The sequence below is a fragment of the Phoenix dactylifera genome, unplaced genomic scaffold (assembly GCF_009389715.1).
Source record: "Phoenix dactylifera cultivar Barhee BC4 unplaced genomic scaffold, palm_55x_up_171113_PBpolish2nd_filt_p 002515F, whole genome shotgun sequence".
Lineage (NCBI taxonomy): Eukaryota > Viridiplantae > Streptophyta > Magnoliopsida > Arecales > Arecaceae > Phoenix > Phoenix dactylifera.
The window spans coordinates 1-17,572 of record NW_024069704.1 but is presented as its reverse complement, the minus strand read 5'-3'; the positions used below and the strand labels follow the sequence as shown (position 1 = coordinate 17,572).

Sequence of the window (17,572 nt, the reverse complement as noted above, 5' to 3'; positions counted from 1 at the left end):
GGCCGAAATCATAGGTTTTGTTTATGGGCATTTGGTTCTTGGGTCTCTCTCTCTCATCGTCGCTCCCTCTCACCGCGACTCGATTGGAGGAAAACAAGGAGAATGAGTGCTGGTGAGTACGAAGAGATTTTTGGATTTGCTTTATTTGGGGTCAGAATTTCTGGCATTTTGGGTTCTTCTACAGGTTCTTTAGGGGTGGAAATTTCGGGGGAAGAAAAGGAAAAGATTGAGGGCATGATGGTTCTTGTTCCCAGAGGCCTTTTTGGGAGGGGCAAGGTCGCGTGTTGGGTGATGGGCCTTGTTGGATTTTCTTGTTTCTCTTCCAAATTAGATGCCCTCAATCTCCTTTTATGCCTACGGGATTGAATTCCGGTTCCGCGGGGTTGTTTTCAGTGCAGTCTTTTCCCTTTTGGGGGGTTTTCTTTTCTTTTCTTTTTTGAACCCTTGCTTCTTTTCTTGAAATGAGATATTTGGTCCGTTTTAACATGTTCTGGTTTGAATTCCTGATGGGATTGTTCTGGTTTTGGGTTTTGGGATTGGGGATTGGATTGGGATTTTGAAGGGATTGGTTCGATGTGGGAAGGTGGGCATTGTTAGGGTTTTAAAAATATTTTTGGGTATTGGAATCGATGAAAACTTTCAGCCCCTTTTAGTTCCGGGAATCTCTTTTTAGGGGCATCTTGAGTTCTTTCATGGTAGTCAGAGATGAAGTCTTTTCAGCCGAGTTCTCAGGATCACTAGGTTTGTTTTATTGGAAGCTCTTTCTGAGTTGTGTTCTTTTGATTTGCAGATTAGGGGTTTGGAAGGATAGAAGGTGTTTGTTGTTGATTTTATCAAAAAAGAGGAACTTCAGAAGAAAAGAGAAGACTTCTTCGTGCGTTTTAGGTTCTTTTTGTATTTTGGAGTTCGCAGAGATTTTGCATGTGGGGTCTGGGCCTGAGGCTCTGACTGCTGAGATTTGGTTGAGGAGTCGGTGAATGAGGATTCAGACAATGGCGTCGCAGGGTGGTGGAGGCAGTGGAGGGCAGCGATCCCAGATTCAGAGCTTGGCGAGGCAAGGCTCCCTTTATAGCCTTACCCTCAATGAGGTCCAGAGCCACTTGGGTGAACCCTTAGTCAGCATGAACCTTGATGAGCTCCTCAAAAGCGTGTTCCCAGAGGGCAACCAACCCATGGGAATGGACCTTGACACCGCCACCAGCCAATATACCTCTAGTTCTGGCCTCCAGCGCCAGGGAAGCATTACCATGCCACAGGCCCTAAGCAAGAAGACGGTGGATGAGTTGTGGAGAGATATCCAGCAGGGGCAGCAGAAGAGCAACAAGGAGCAGAGATCAGGTTGTGAGAGGCAGTCGACACTTGGAGAGATGACACTGGAGGACTTTCTGGTGAAGGCTGGGGTGGTTGTGGAGGGCTGTGCTAAGGATGTGAATGATATTATGGGGAATGTGGGTCCTGTTGGAAGTGCCAATCCAGCGGCTGGGCTGCAGGATTTTGGACAGGGAGCACATTGGTTGCAGCAATATCATCAGATGTCTGCCATGGATCAGCATCAGCAGGGGCAGCAAAGCATGATGGGTGCTTATGTCCCGAGCTGTCCGGTCCCCCAGCCTTTGGGTCTTGGCACCAGCCCCATTTTGGACGCTGTCTTCCCTGATGGCCAGATGAACATTTCATCTCCTCGATTGGGGGCGCTCTCCGATCCACAGACACCGCCAGGTCGTAAACGAGCAGCTTCAGGGGACGGGACGGACAGATTAGTGGAGAGGAGGCAGAAGAGGATGATTAAGAATCGGGAGTCTGCTGCCCGTTCAAGAGCTAGGAAGCAGGTTGGGCTCCACTTTATGTTTTTTTAAGGCTTGTTTTTTGGTTCACCTTTCTTCAGTCTGCTATGATGTGGTATACGATGCTTTGGTATTTATTATACTTTTATCCAATCATTCATTATCTAATAAAGGTTTGTGTTGTTATGCTAGGCCTACACAAATGAACTAGAAATCAAGGTTTCTCGTCTGGAAGAGGAAAATGTGAGACTGAAGAAACAGAAGGTATATTTTTTCATTTTTGTCTTTTAGGATTTTGATGGATGTAGCCTTATTCATGAGTATTTGGTATTCCATATCATCAAACACAAATTTCTAGTGGTAGTCTCTTATTCTTTATTTGTAGGTTATCTAAGATCAGTGCATTTGAAAATTATGATTCCTATATTCAATGCAGAAACTTTTGATTTCTTGACTCATTGTGCTTAAGATTTGGTATGATGTTGAATCATGAACCAAGATTTTTAACAATAAGATGAATGTATTTATTCCGGCAATTTGTCATAGTTTGACTTTATCAATGATTAAGTTATGTAAAACTCAATGTTGAGAAAGTGGTTCTTCAAAAATCAGATTCCTGGCACACAGATGCATACTTTACTCATCCGATTTTTACAGAATACATGAGCACTTCATCTGACATGCATTAAGTGTTTGCATAATTTTCTGAAGTGAGAGTGCAACAAAGTACTTTGAATTGGATATTTACTTAGACATATTGTTGGTGAATGTATATTTACTTCAAAAGATTAAAAATCTTATGTCCTATGACTTGCTTCTGTTAATTTGCACTCCTCTAAAGCTTAGACCGAATATTCCCCTACATTTATCAGGCTAAACTCAAAATCTTGTATTGCTTTATTTGGTTGAGAGATTTGTGACAGGTATAGTTGTTTGTGAATGTGTTCTGATTGTGAACACATTCCCTGTAATCGATTTTAGAAGGTAAAAAATGCCACCTTGAATAGAGGAGCAAGCACTTGATTATGTAGTTCACATCCTGAAAGCTCTTCTCCTTATGTAAAACAAATAACAACTAGGAGGTCAGAGATTTTAGCACATTGCTTATTGTCTACTCCTTTTCTTTTTAAGTTGTTTGTAATTATCTCTGCATAATCTTCGCAATGCCCACCAAATCATTATATTTTTATTATCATGTACTATCTCTAAGTGGACAAAAAAAAAATGCATTTTTTGGATTTTTCTTGCTTTTGAATTATTTAGCTAATGAAATAAAATTTCCCAAGTAAGAAGCTTCAATATTTGACCATACTACCAAGGATACTTGTCACCGATCTTAATCTATGTCCACCATACCTCTTTTAATGCATGAATGCAAACCAACCTTTGTCATCTAATTTGACTCAAGAATACTTATTTAATCACTTTATAGGTCGATAATTTTTCTAATCTATTGTATGACAAGCTAGAGAACTACCAAGAATTTCTGTAGGCCTTCGATGCACATGCATTTCCAATATGAGATCTGTGTTTTATTTGACAAACCTCATTTGACAAACCAGCTAGAAATTTCTCATTTGACAAACCTTCGGTATTTCTTTTCCTATCCTTACTAATGCCCTGAGCAAGATCTGTGTTTCTAATTATCCTCTGATAATTTAGCTAATATTTAGATTTCATCACTCGAGTTCATAAAGTAACAAATGTTAGACATGTGTATGCATGCATGCATGTAAATATACACACACGTATCAAAGTGGGTATAGTAGCTGACCCTAAATAGCTGGGAAAAGGCTGGATGGCTAGGTATGGTATCACAGTTGATTTAGTAACTCTGGTACCAAGAAAAATGTAGCTATTCTTCTGACTAGTTTTTCTAGAAAAGATCCAAATCTTTGATAACCCAAGAAAAAAATGGAAGTAGGTGGATAAGGTTTGCATGTACGTTGTTCTTGCTTTTTTTTTTTTTAATTTTTGAGTCAATTGTTCAGAATCTTTCTTGCAATTGGTCAAGAAAGATTTATGAAAATTTTTGGGTCATCACCAAGAATTGATGACCTTGCAAATGAAACTCTCATTCTTGTGATGTGGAAATAACAAGGGTTGTGGGCTGTTTTAATTCTAGCTGGGATCTCATATCTGTAGTTTGAGGTACGGAGTTTTGGGATAGTTATGGATCTTCCAAGAAAAGCATATCGATTATGCATGGGATATGTGCATCAAGAGCACATATCCCATGGACAGGGCTGATATTTCGTTGGGTTTTATGCCTTCTTAGGTTTTAGAGCCAAGCCTTTTGTTTGTGCGCATGCGCCTGCGTGCATGCGTGCCTTTGTGGGTGCATGCATGTATTGTTACGTATCCTTGTACATGGGAGTAGCCATCAAACTTTTTGAATTTTCAACCATTGCAGTTCAAATCTTCAATGGAGAAGGTTCATATTGTTTTATTTTTGACATCCTTTGCATCCACCATGATTTGCTAAGAAAACCACATGGTAGAATTTTAATTTCTTTGCACCAAACTTAGCTTGTCTGCATGCAAATATTGTTTGAGAGATTCCACCAATAAGAATACCTTTAAGAAACTCACTGATATTAAGAGGGGAATTGTAACCAGAAGTTCTCTGACTTTCTCTGATCTTTTTTCATTTCTTCTATATCTCTCCTCTTCTTGATTGCTTTCCACTCTAGTGGCTCTTTGGGATGGCTGTTATATGCCCCCAGCTCACATTCTGTATACTATGAACTAAAGTCTCTCAATTTCTTTAGTATTTTAAATGAAAAAGAATGTATTTGATGGCAATAAGGAATTTTGCAAACTTATGATGTGCAAATGTGTGCAAATGACATGTGCTTATGCTCTCACAGGCTAGACCTTTAACCCATGTCTTTTACCTGATGTTGCAACTCTCCAAGTTATTTTGTGATATGACATCGAATATGGCATGTGGCCTTTTGCCTGCTTTTCTAAAATTTCCAAGTATGTAATTTAGCTTCTCTCATCATTTGCTTAGGTTGCTTCTAGGTCTCAGAGTTGGTTGCTTGATAGGTCTCAGAGTTATCTAAATAATATCCTTGTTAAGGTACAGTACCTGTGATGATTAACCCTTTGTTTTTAATGGCAATAAAACATAAATAAATATGAGAAATATTTATAGTAGTAAATAACACCCCACATCATCGAAATATTAATTGCCTATGGTAAAACCAGTGCCATAGACAATAGATAAAAATGCGAATCAGTTCCTGTTAATCGCCCATAACTTCATCTTCACTTTTTGTCTGTCCCATTTTATGATCAAAGACATCATCTGACATTATTTTTGAACAAATAAAAGCAAGATTTTCCCAGTATAACTGCAAGCTTCCTAAAGAAAAGCATCTTGATCAAGAGCACAAGGAATTTCTTTCCATATATCTCCTTTCAAATCATTATATCTGTATGCTTGTTTGGAAGGCTCTTCTTGATCAATCCTTCGATTCCATCCTGAATCTTGGAAAGCAAATTGCACCAATCACATGCAATGTTCTAGAAAACAAATTATTCTTAAATTTTCATTTTATATGAATGAAATTAAATTTCCAAATCCTTAAGTTCATTAATAATGTTCAATAAGTAATAAATATTATTTTTCTTAACTTTATAAGAAAATAAGGAAATCAAATCAAATGTTATTCTAGTCATCCATTTAAGTTTCTGATCTTAACATAGACTTCCATCGCAATGAACTAAATGGATATAAAACATGCTTTATGAACTAAATGGATATAAAACATGCTTGTACAAGGAAAAGTAAACTTTAGTGGCTGTAAACAATGTCATTTTAATTTCTCTTCTTCTGTATTTACAATAAATGAAACTTCTAGGTGATTTATATTGTCAGTGAATTATATCTATATCAAAATAAAACATGAGTACTTATGTGTTTTGGGTGAATCAAAATGTAAGAATCCGATAATAATTATGTTTACTATTGATTTTGATAAAATACATGCTCTATTGAGCTTTCCTTTTCTAGGAATAGCCTTTTAGTAAGCATCAAAATCAAGCTAACATTATATTTAACTATAACAAATCTTTACTGTGGAACTTTCTTAATAGCAAATTATAATCCGTCATCTTTGAAGAAATTTTCTTGCAGATCATTCTTAAGGACTATTCACCACATATCAATACGTTATTTTTAGCAGAAGTTTTATTTATGCCTTGGAAAAAGAATACAAAGTTACCGGAAAAAAAGAATACAAGCATGTGTGAGTAGAAGTAAATCTCAAGTACTTTCCCATCTTCTTTGGGCTGGTAGTTTTCATCTTGCCCTCATATTCTATCACTTTTAGATATAATCATGAAGTTTCAATTTTCAAACAACAATATTCACCTTTTTGTGCTTGGTATATTAAAATCATTAAAATATCTCCCCACCACAAGGGTCATCATCATCATCCAAGATATCTCATCAAAATGGGTTTGGCTATAAGAATATTGCTTTAATTCGATAAGGGTCCATGGATGGATAAAAGAGATTTTGACAACTGATTGTCACCTGGATGTTACTGCCATGAATTCATGTCACATTCTGAGTCAAGGTAGTTTTTGGCAATACAGAGGCCTACCATGAAGACTTAAAGGGTAGTTGTTAGATATGGATGCTTGATTGGTTTTATCTTTAATTCATGCAATCTAGGATGCTTAGAAACTTTCTGAGTATAATTCCATGAAGTTTAGTAACTCAATTGCAATGACAAACAAGGGTGCAATCCTTCACTATCTATTGTCATACTCTAAATCATGATTACTATATTGGTTTGCACAGTTTCAACTCTCAAGCATCTAGTTCATGATGACTTCCTGATTTGAGTTCCTATAACGAGAAGTTGTATTATTTGTCAATGAAGTTTGACCTTCAAGTCTCGATCACGATTATTGATTAGTTGTTCTTCCAGGGAAAACTAACTTGTTGCATGTTGTCTTACCATAGCTACAATAGCATAGCAAGCCACTGGGAGAATAAGGTTCCTTTGATACAAATAACATATTGTTGAAGTTGCATTACTTTTGCAAAATAGATGAAGCAATAAGGCAGCACTGAAAAACAAAAAAAGAAACCTACTTGTGGAAAGAAGCCCTTCTTCAACCTTTATTTTGAGAAAAGTCAGTGAAGTGCTCTTGTTGTGAAATTGTTAGACATGGATTTATATAGCTGTTACATTATAAAAACAGTTCAATTTAACAAAAACCTTATCTTCAATTTGTGCAACTTTCTCCTGATTTGCTACTGTAGTTAGGAGGCGGAGAAGGCATAAAGAAGTTAAAAGAAAACCAATCATGCTGCACAATCCAATCATGTCAGAAGATTACCTATAAAGATATTTTGCTTGGCCATATATCTATGGTGATAAATAGCACTAAGTAACAGTGCAACTTGCTTAAATTGTAAGCTGCGTGCTCTTGTTATAGGCTTCAACAATTCTGCTGTGGCAATTGAGTAGGGACCAGGGGGGACACAGGGGGTGAGGGTGAGGTAGGGGAAAGGGTGGGTGATGTGTGCTTATGTGTTGGTGAAGGGGAGAAGAGGGAGGGGGTGGGGTGACTCTGTTCAACAGAAAGATTTTTTGAACTGAACTAATGTGTAAATGTCTATGTTCAGTTAGAACTGCTCATTTTAAGCGAACTAAGTTAAATTTATAAACTATTGGACGTATATGGGTAAACATTAACCTATGTTTTTAATTTGCTGGAAACTCCTGAAAATTCTGATTTTTGACTATGTGTGAGCCACTAAGATTGATTAGCTGATGGATACATAAATAGGATTAAGGGATGACGTAAATGATTGAGATTTTGGAAGAGAAAGGCCTATGTCACGGACTGAAAAGGGAAAAAATCCCTGGCAGAGAAGAAAACAAGGGGTGAAAGGAAAGAAATGATATTGCCTGAGCTTGCTTTGGAACTAAGAATCAATTTCAAAGGTTGAAAGTCACACTCTCATCATGGAATCTCATCAATATGATAATGTTCTCCAAGGAGTTGAAATCTAGCAACGTCATTAAATTTCTGAATAAGATTTAACTGCATGAAGTGGCCTTCTCCTTTCATAGATTCAATTCTGCTCCTAACCTCTGGCTTGAGCTATAAGACCTTTTTCCAACAAAAGGCACTCAAAACATTCCTGTAATTGCAAATCCCATTTATGAAGGCATTAGAGACATCAAAACTACTTGAAAGCACAGACCTTATGAATTTAGACATTCCTAACCTGGCCTACTCCTAAAGGAGTACCTGTTGAAACTATTTCTATTCAAAATAGGTCTGATAAAAAGAGTCATGTATTCAACCCAGAAATTGCAATAAAGTCAAAATGAATTTGCTTCCATTACTCCTGATCCAATTCATACAAGAACAATGAAAACCCTAACAAGTAAAAGCAATGATCTTCATCAATCAAAAATAGGAAGGGATGACCTTTTCACTTAGCGAAAGTATGTTGGGGTGACCCATTTGAAAATGAATCATATAAACAGTTACAGTAGCAAAGGTGGCTTTTGAAGTAGGTGTTGCGTGTAAACTATGAGCTAGAATAGATGTTCTGTAGTCTGCATCTTTGAGTTGAGTAGTCTGATATTTGAAAGATCTTGTAAGGGCAAGGATGATTGGTTGAGTCATCATAAGCAGTAATGGGAGGGGAGTCTTTTGGAGTAGGTATTAGTTTGAGTAGTATATAGTAGTAGGTTGTTGCTGTGGTATGTTGCTTGGAGTTCATGTTCTCATATTAGTGAAGAGGGGATGCAGATAGTTGGTTTCCCATCCTTCCATGTCCTCTGGATAAACTAACCTGATTAGGAGATTAGGCACAAGTTTCATGCTTGAGCTTTTCAGGGTTATCGACATTTTCTTGTTACGAGTTTAGGAAATGCTAGTGATGGGAGGCCAAGATGATGTCTTGGTGAACTCCTCTACCATCTGAACTGATATTGGGCATGTATGTGATTTATCTGGAGTTCTGTTGCCCTCTAAAAGATTCTTGAGTTTCTAGCTTGTTGCTTTATGTTGGTTTTGCTTCACAATCTTCCTCTATATGTTTTGTGGATGATAGATGAGTTCATTTCCTTCACAATCTGCACCTTTTAAAATAATGGTCTCATGACCAATAATAGGTATGGGAGAGTAGTAGCACGATGATGATGGTGATGTAGACAAATTGCTTCGACTGCTTAAGACTATGTAGTGGGCAAGCATAACTATAACCGACATATCTTAAACCATCAACCACGGCTAGAGTTATGAATTTTTCATCTCAAGCTATTCCAAACTATTATGTTCGTTCTTCTCAAGCTACACTCTATCCTTATTTCTGCTTCAGCCTAGGTCCTTCCTCTATCTTTTCTTTTGTTTTTTCAGATCCATCACTAGAAATTAGAATGCTCTTCCTCACTGGGTCACTTCTACTCTCCTTTTAGATGTTCTAATAACTATTCCATCTTCATATCACGTGCCCTTCTAACTTAGTGGAACATAATTTTTTTTAATATAACTTTCTTAACGTTTTATCTCAACCACTAGAAAGTGTCCTGTGCATGTGGCAGTCAAACAAAAATGTGTGATCGGATCTGTTTACTTTGTTGTTCCAGCCCTGCCGAATTTTCAAACCCAGCCAAAAGGCAGGCTTCCTTAGCCTTGACCAGCATGCCAAAGCAAGTACTGACAGTTAATCGTCTCCCAATCGCATGTTTTGGAAGGGATCTTAACTAAACTCACCAATTTCTTCTCTGGTACAGGTCTACTTGTCATGTAGGTTGCATTTTGTTAGGATCATTGGTAATAGACTAATATAATTATTATGTTTAGAGTAAATAATAACATTGGTCTTATCTGGGCGAACCTAGATACTTTCTTACTTTTATTTCTCATATTACCTCTGTTTGCAGTTGGAAAATCTTTTTGTCAATGCATATTGAGATGTTTGGACAAGAGTTTTCTTTTATGTCTATGCTTCTTGTTAAAGACTAAAAAGCCATAATTTTATTATCTAATTCCATTCCAACAAGCATAGATATGTTTAGTAATAGTGAGTCAGCATAAGCCTGTCGCTAAGCAACCCTAGTGCATAAACTGTGCGGGTTAGTTTTGGGGCTTCTGAAGCAGCTCTAGTTATTCCTTCTGCGAGTATAGGTTGAATCAGCTTACTTTAGTTTTATCTGGTGTTCCTTTGAGGGACCAAATGCAATTTTTGAGTGGGAGAAACATCTATATCGATGATGTCCTTGCTCATGAAGATTAGGAATTTTTAATGGCAAATAGATTTTTTAAAAAAGAAGGAATAAGATGCTACCGGCTGTTAGCTCAGCATTGGCACCCCTTTCCTAAAGGCTTGCTCTTGAGGGAAGGTCCAGGGTTCAAACCTTGGTGGTGGTTTATTAAGACTGTTTGTCCACTCCCCCCAAAACCCAAAAAAGGGAATAAGATGTAACGTGACTTCAATAATTCTTTTTCCCATGTTGTTCCTTGGTGATCCAATTGAGCATTTTCCAAATAGTAGGTGGGAAAAGTGTTAAAACATCAATTGCTCCTAAATTTGTGTAAGGATGAGATCTTAAGCTATATCATAAAAAATATAATTATAGAGTATTACATGATTGAAAAAGGATGATAAAGAGGCACCTGCGATCAGAAGAGTAGTTGCTTAAATTTGTGAATGGTCCTATGCCTCAGAAATTGCTACGGGAACAAACTTGTATAAAAAACGAAAAAAATGATGACATGATATCGGTTTATGCTTAATTCTCCTCTCGCTTGGGAATGTCTGCTTTAGATAGTAAATGTTCTCATGCCACATATGCCATGAGTTCTTTGAACTTATCGCCTCGCAAGTGTCATTGGTATCTTTACATACTCCTTGGCTGCTTTTTTTCTCAGAGAACCTCTGCATCTCACCGTGCATATTATCAAATTCATCTTCTACAATCTTGTGGCTGTTTTTATGTTTGTTGTTAAGAAATATTGCTATCTGACTTTTACAAGAAAATACTGAATTTCTTATGTACATTCTTCTTCCCTAATTGATTAGCGAGAAAACCAGAGATGCTATATTTCCAAAGGATCCATGGGCATTTCATGTTGCAGGCATAAAGAAGAACAAAGCGATTCATGACCAGAGTTTTAGTTTTAGTTTCTGATCATTAGTGAAAATGTTTCTCTTCTGATGATTGAGCTTGTACGCCACACCAGAAAGCTGACTCTATTTCTCTATCCCCCTGCAGGAATTGGAGAAGATACTGTTCTCAGTACCTCTACCAGAACCGAGGTATCAGCTTCGGAGGACAAGTTCAGCTCCCTTCTGATCATGTTCATATTAAATTTTGTAGATTTGACATGGGATGTTGTATTTGCGTCTTGGGTTAGAAATATGTGGTAGCTTTGGTTTTTTCGCTGTCCTGCTCTGGGGTTTTTAAGATTGTGAGGGCCCCTACGTATGCTGCTGCCGCCCCTTCTGTAAACTTCTACTAAGGCTTTGTTCAATGTAAATCTGCTAGGCACATGAGCACTTATTAGAGTTCTTTTATATATTTCATGTGTCTTTTTTTGGCACGTTAGCTTTGATGGTCATTGAACTAGTGGATAAAAGGTGGATGCGTGAAGAACTGCAGCTCTGATTGTTTCTGGGCATTAGATATATCGAAAGCAGCAGCTAAAGTGTAATTACAGTACTCCTTGCGTGCTGAAGTGAACTCTTCCGGGGCATCAAGCTTTGCATATAAAGTCGCTGCAGGATTAGTGCGATTCATTTGACTTGTAAATTCTAACTCGGAGGTTCAGTTAAAAATTTATGTATATTTGCTATGCTAGCTCAGTTTATCAGTTCATGCAATCAGAATCATATAATGTAGTTGATACTTCATTATGTCTATAAAACATTTACTTGAGCGATGGGATGAGATATTAATACTGCAGACGGTAGAAAGCCACATGAAGCTATGGAGTTGATTGTTTCGAAGGACTCAGTCACATGATTATTGTTACGAAGATTTGAAGCAGGCAATCCTTTGTAATGAGACATGCTGACCAAATGTTTTGCCTAAGTAAGGCTATTACGCATGATTTAGAGGAATTTTCTTCTTAGTATTGGAGCAAATGGCCCTCAGAATTTTTTTCCATTTGAAATGCAGGAGTCCATGCGGTCTCGCATGGCATCTACTGACGGCCGGAGTGTGCTAAGCCACCCTCCATCTGGAATTTAGTTCACCTAAGAGCAAAACATCTTATGAGGGCTCCTTCCATTGGTGTCCAAAGCAATAATGCGAACATCACACAAAGGTAAGTTAATCAATGCAAACAACAGCATGGTATCTACTTAAAATTGGAAACTGCGAGGGAAATTAATTAAAAGCTTTTATCATGGTATCGTTGTTATATTGTCACGACCTGAATCCGGACATAATTTGTCACGCCCCAAATTTGGCTCATGACACGGTCTTGCTACTGTAAGGTATTGCCCAGCTCGTCATAATAATAATTCTTACATGTAACAAGATAAAATTTTATCATACCTTCATAAAAATAATTCATTTTCATGCAATTTATCATAACTATAATTCATACCAATTAAATATTTATGAAGGATGCATTTTGATCAAATTTATGAATCATATCCAACTATATGCTTGATCTTACTTTCGAAAAAAAGCATCATAACAAATATATATTTCTCTAATTCATACTACAATTAAATAGTAATTTGAAATCAATAAGATTTGTGCCAGGATTACTTACTTTGGTTCGCTCGCAGAATCCTAATCTCGTTCGACAAATTCTCTATATCTATCAAACGGTTCAAAATGTATTATTCGTTATTCATTAAATTAAAATTTTAAAATAAACTTGAATAGATCTTAAGTCCAATCGGGTGATTCAGACTAAAATCTACTTATTAAGGAGAGAGAGGAGGTGCAGTGGTGCACTCAAAATGTGATCTCTCTCTTAATTATTATTTTATTCACTTATTCTATTATATATATTTTATTTTTTATTTTATTTTATTTTATTTATTTATTTTTCTTTTCTTTTCTTTCTTATTTTTTTTTATTCTTTTCTTTCTTCTTTTCCATTTTATTTCTTTTCCATTTTATTTATTTTTCTTTTCTTTTTTATTCCGAAACTTCCCCCTTTTTTTCTTTCTTTTTCTTCTCCTCCCCCTCTCTTCTCCCGACTTCTTCTCCTCCCCCCCCCCTTTTCTTCTTCTTTCTTCTCCCGCGAAGGGAGGAGGGCGAGCTCGGGGCCGCGGCCGGCGGCGCCTGCGGCCCGGCCTCTTTCTTCTCTTTTTCTTCTTCTTCTTCCTCTTCTTTCTTCCTCTTCTTTTCTCTTCTTCCTCTTTCTTCTTCTCCTTTTTTTTCTTTCTTTCTTTCTTTCTTTCTCTCTTCTATTTGATCTATTTTCCCGAGTGGATCGGGAGGAGGAAAGGCAGTAAAGAAAGGGGTAATAGACGGATCTTACCTCACTAATTAGAGCAGGGGGCGAGGGTGGTGAAGTCCAGCGAGGAGAGGCCCCGGCGGAGGATACCGGAGGTAGAACCCAGCATGAGCGAGGACGGCGGCGAACATCACGCGGCCGGAGTGCCCAGATCTGGCAACATCCCGGTCCGAGAACAAGGAGAGAACAGGGAGGAGGGGGTTCCAGGAACGGGTGAGCCTTTCGGGGTTCTTTCTTTCTTTTTCTTTTTCTTTTTCTTTTTCTTTTTTTATAGGTGGTCTTCGAAATGGCCTGGCTCGTTCACCGCCGCGATGCCTGCGGCAGTTGAGCGGGATCGGAGGCCATTCAAGAGGCCGCGGAGCTGTCGCGGCGTCTCCGCCTCGGTAACGCACATATATGATTTATCAAAATCTCAGAAAACCTTGGGACATTTCTCTTATCTTTTAATAAACTGCAGAGTTTAACCAAAAATATTACTTCATTAAATAAAATACCTGATGGGGTTGACAACATATTCGCCAGCATTAGTATCCAAATTCCTTTTTTTCTTGTATGTTTCCAAAGAATGTCAAGAGCCAAACATGTGTTTAAAGAGGTGAATTGAACCGTAAATTGGGTGGCTGTTTATGCGATCCTGAGAGTACATTGTGGATTAAAAAGAGAGAGTTGTCTAAGATACTTCGTGATATTTTGTTCTCTAATTTTGTTCGAATCCGAGTGGCAAGAATCGCCCGCTTAAGCAAAAGAAGAAGAAGAAAGAAAGAAAGAAAGAAATCGACCATTGCACTCTTTTTGTTTATTAGACAGCCAGCTATACTTTTCAGCAAGAGGAGAGAAGAGAAATGGAAGTCCAAAAAAACACAAAAATGGCCTTAAAACATTGTACATATATTCTCGAATTAAACTCTTTCTCGTCGTATCTCTACAATTTTATACGGATCAAATTCCAAGTGGACAGGCATCTGAACAATTGATCAACTGCCACCCAAAATTTTAAGGACAATTTTTATGAATTTTTACTGAACTCATCTGCTTCTTTCCCTCTTTTTTATTTTGTTTAACAAAGACAAAAGAGGTATTAGCAATCCAAGTGTAAGTGGACTTAATCATCTAATATAAATGCCATAAAACCTTCTAATCTTGACTCCACAGCCACTTATCTTGCTTCCAACATGCATCACATGTGTTGAATGCTTGTTTACCAACCAAAATCAACTCTATGTGCATGATCGAACAATGAAAGAGAAATCACAATCAGCCACTAGAACAGTAGGTGTGATTTAATTTTCCTAATGGGTGCCGTAGAGGCTCGTTGATGTTCCTCTCTGGGAGCCAAACAATTCAACGTGAGACACGAGCCAGAGAAAAAGCTAGCAGTCATCAAATCGACATCAACATCAGCATCCACATGTGTTTAGAATGGTCATAAAGTAGAACCCAAACCATAAGTTTACATTCAAAAGACAAGTCAAAATGGAAGTATATATGACAATAATGTCTATTACCATGACAACGACACTATTTATCCTCCGAAGGCCCAATCATTTTGGCACGCTTTATTTTCTTATAATAAAAATTTGGCTTAAGAAGACAGATATGTGCTGCTGATGAAAGCTGACTCATATCTACCTTATCCACCATGTATCCTCAAGGCCTGGATCACCAAAAGGGGAGATGATAATACTATCCACTTCACCATGGATCATCACAAGCTTGCTTCCTCTCTTCACCTCCTTACCTACATATAGATGGTCTCGGCATATGGGGCATGTCCTCCCCTGATGCTGCAACCATCTATCTAAGCAAAGCTTGTGGAAGTAGTGTTGGCACTTGAGATGACTAATCTTTTCACCTTTTTCAATACTGCAGAGGCAAACGACGCATTCTGCTTCATCACTTGGCTCGAAGGAGCTGGCTGGAGTTCTGATGAAAGATGGAGTGAGAAAGGCAGGCATGAGCCTTCGAAAGATGGAGTTGATAGGGAGGATCAATATGGCAAGATAGCGGAGTAGTAGACTGGGAAAAGGTTGAGGAAGAAGGTGTGCTGTTGATGCCATTGGGTAGGACTTTGGGTGATACAAGGATGGTGGAAGGGCCTCTTAAATAGAAGGAATCTGGGGTGCAAGCCGAATTGCTATTGGCGTGTTCCTTATGTTTCATGATGTTCATGACTGCAAGCCAATCACATCCACTCCGTATCCATGGGGCAGACCGACGACGACTCGAGGGCCCCATCATCCATGCCAATAGAAATATGATACATCAGGACAAGAAGGCCGGTGGCTGTCTCTGAAAGGAATCAGCTGAGCTAGGCCGCAATGGCAATTCTGCTAGGACCATCTGTGAGTGGAGGTAGGAAGTTTGTTCCTTGGATATTTCCAGGAAATGGGGACAAGAAGACTTGTAGCGTTCGAGCTATAATTTAGTGGAGAAGCTTGGACAGATTGAAACCTACGAAGTCCAAATTGTTTGTGGCAACCAAGTCCAAATTGTAGCCGAGGTCGATTCATCTATTCAGGAATGTCTTTATCGTCTATATTTCCTAGTACTGTTGAGTAAAGTAAGAAGAAAAGATTGTTTGGAAAAAAATTACCTCTCACCTATTTGCATCTTTAATAATTTAATTTGAATGGATTAGTACTTCCCTTTTATAGTTTTATAAATGGGAATTTATAAAACTACTGCCTCCTTTCACAAAGGTGAAAGAAGGGGTTCTCAAACGGCGAAGCCTTACCTTGCCTCCTTTCATTCCGTGTTCTAGAGGAGTGAAAGAGGTAACGGAGTTACCACTTTCACGTAGGAGTGTTTTGCGTTTGTGAATGGAATCCCCCAAGAAGGGTTAGAATGGAAGTTCCGGCTCCTTGGAAAGTACCAAATAAATAATATAAAATATTTGCATCCCTAATAATTTGATTTGAACAATATAAAAAGGCTTCTCAGCCCCTCTACAATTTTAAACCAATATCTTCATACCAGGCCATTGAGTCCTCCACCAGTTCCTTACATACATCCGGTTCTTTGGTCCTCACTTGGCCCACAACATCTCTTCTACCATGCTCGGCCAACCCACAGGCACCAGCCGAGCTGCATAACCCTTTTGCCAAACCTGCTTAGAGTTTCCTCACCGCCCTCCCATGGCTAGTCGTCGCTGCTTCGAAGTCCAACCCCCTTAAGTTAGCAAGGTCGGCGGCCGAATCGGGCTTCATTAATGTCCTCCGAACCTCTAGCTGTTGAAGCGCACAATCATGCAAAGCTGAGCCACCACCCGTTTCTCCACCCTTCGTGCTTTCCTCCGTGCTTCCCTCCGACGCCAAGGCTTCTTCCGGACTGGCCGATGCCCCCTCACTAAACGGAAGAGCAAAGGGCATGAGGGCCGCGGAGGCACTGCGAGAAGAAACCACCCCTCCTTCGAAGACAGGGGGTGTCACTAGTTTCGCAGGGCTCGCCCCTCCCTAGGTTGGGGAGAGGTCGGCCTTTCCCGGGCTGAAAGGCCTCCAGACTGCTCGTGGGCTTCTGCCCTGCTTGAGGTGGCCCTCTCCCGATGCGGCCTCCTTCATTACCGCGTCTACGGGCCCTGACCCACTGGCTTAGTCTACAGTGACCATCATTTGGGCTCGGCCCGCTTCAACGACTGAGTCGACTCAACTTTCCAATTCAGCCTTGGTTTGACTTGCTCCTTCAGCAGCCTGAGCCGAATCCGGAAGCTTGGTTTGAACCATATAACAAGGTTCTTAAAAGCTTACTAGAGCTAAAATTGTTTCATTGATGCTTGAATTTTGCATTCCAATAAAATAGTTAGCAATCACAAATTATTTCAGTTCCTTCCAGAATCAGTCTGAAATTGGTGGAGCCATATGTTACTACTTACGTAACAGTGGTTTTGTGAAGTGATAAAGGTGTAAGAGTACAAGGAGTTCGCAGTTTGCTACCATTAAAAAGAACAGGAACTGTTGCTGGAAATTGGACCCGGGGGCAATCTTCGGTCGAGGGAGAGGGAGCGGCGAGTCACCACGGCGGGGCGGGCGACCGGTCGGCGGGCGGCGTCCTCTGTCTGGTGTGGCCGGAGAGAGGGAGCAGCTGGTCCTCGTGGCGAGGCGGCGATCCGTCAGCTGACGGCGTCCTCCGTCTGGGTGCCTGCACACGAACCGGTGGCCGGGTTTTCCGGCGCCGGCCCTCCGACGCTCAAGTCAGGGAGGGGGCAAATAGTGTAAAAAGAGAGATAAACAGTGTCTGTAGAGTGCATCAATCTTCCAACCCCCTCCTGAGAGGCCAAGGCTCCCTTTTATAGGCGGGGGTCGGTTTACCTGCGATGTAACAGGGCG

The 17,572-nt window shown here is 39.4% G+C and overlaps 1 protein-coding gene and 1 long non-coding RNA gene across 2 annotated transcripts; both read left to right on the top strand.

The window, feature by feature from the left end:
* Positions 1-11,709, top strand: LOC103719731 (ABSCISIC ACID-INSENSITIVE 5-like protein 2). Its single transcript, XM_008809108.3, has 4 exons — positions 1-112; positions 791-1,829; positions 1,977-2,048; positions 11,045-11,709. Exons 2-4 carry the CDS (start codon positions 978-980, stop codon positions 11,123-11,125), a joined length of 1,005 nt encoding a protein of 334 aa, XP_008807330.1. The 5' UTR covers positions 1-112; positions 791-977; the 3' UTR covers positions 11,126-11,709.
* Positions 11,710-12,970: 1,261 nt separating this feature from the next.
* Positions 12,971-15,839, top strand: LOC120109619. Its single transcript, XR_005510439.1, has 2 exons — positions 12,971-13,463; positions 15,120-15,839. It is a non-coding gene; the product is annotated as an uncharacterized LOC120109619 (long non-coding RNA).
* The last annotated feature ends 1,733 nt before the right edge of the window (positions 15,840-17,572 follow it).

What these genes read in the sequence shown, in the direction of transcription:
- LOC103719731 (XM_008809108.3), top strand. Translation starts at nt 978, where the DNA reads ATGAGGATTCAGACAATGGCGTCGCAGGGTGGTGGAGGCAGTGGAGGG. An exon ending in GTTCAAGAGCTAGGAAGCAG is followed by an intron (nt 1,830 to 1,976) that starts GTTGGGCTCCAC and finishes TTGTTATGCTAG; the next exon opens with GCCTACACAAATGAACTAGA. An exon ending in TGAGACTGAAGAAACAGAAG is followed by an intron (nt 2,049 to 11,044) that starts GTATATTTTTTC and finishes ATCCCCCTGCAG; the next exon opens with GAATTGGAGAAGATACTGTT.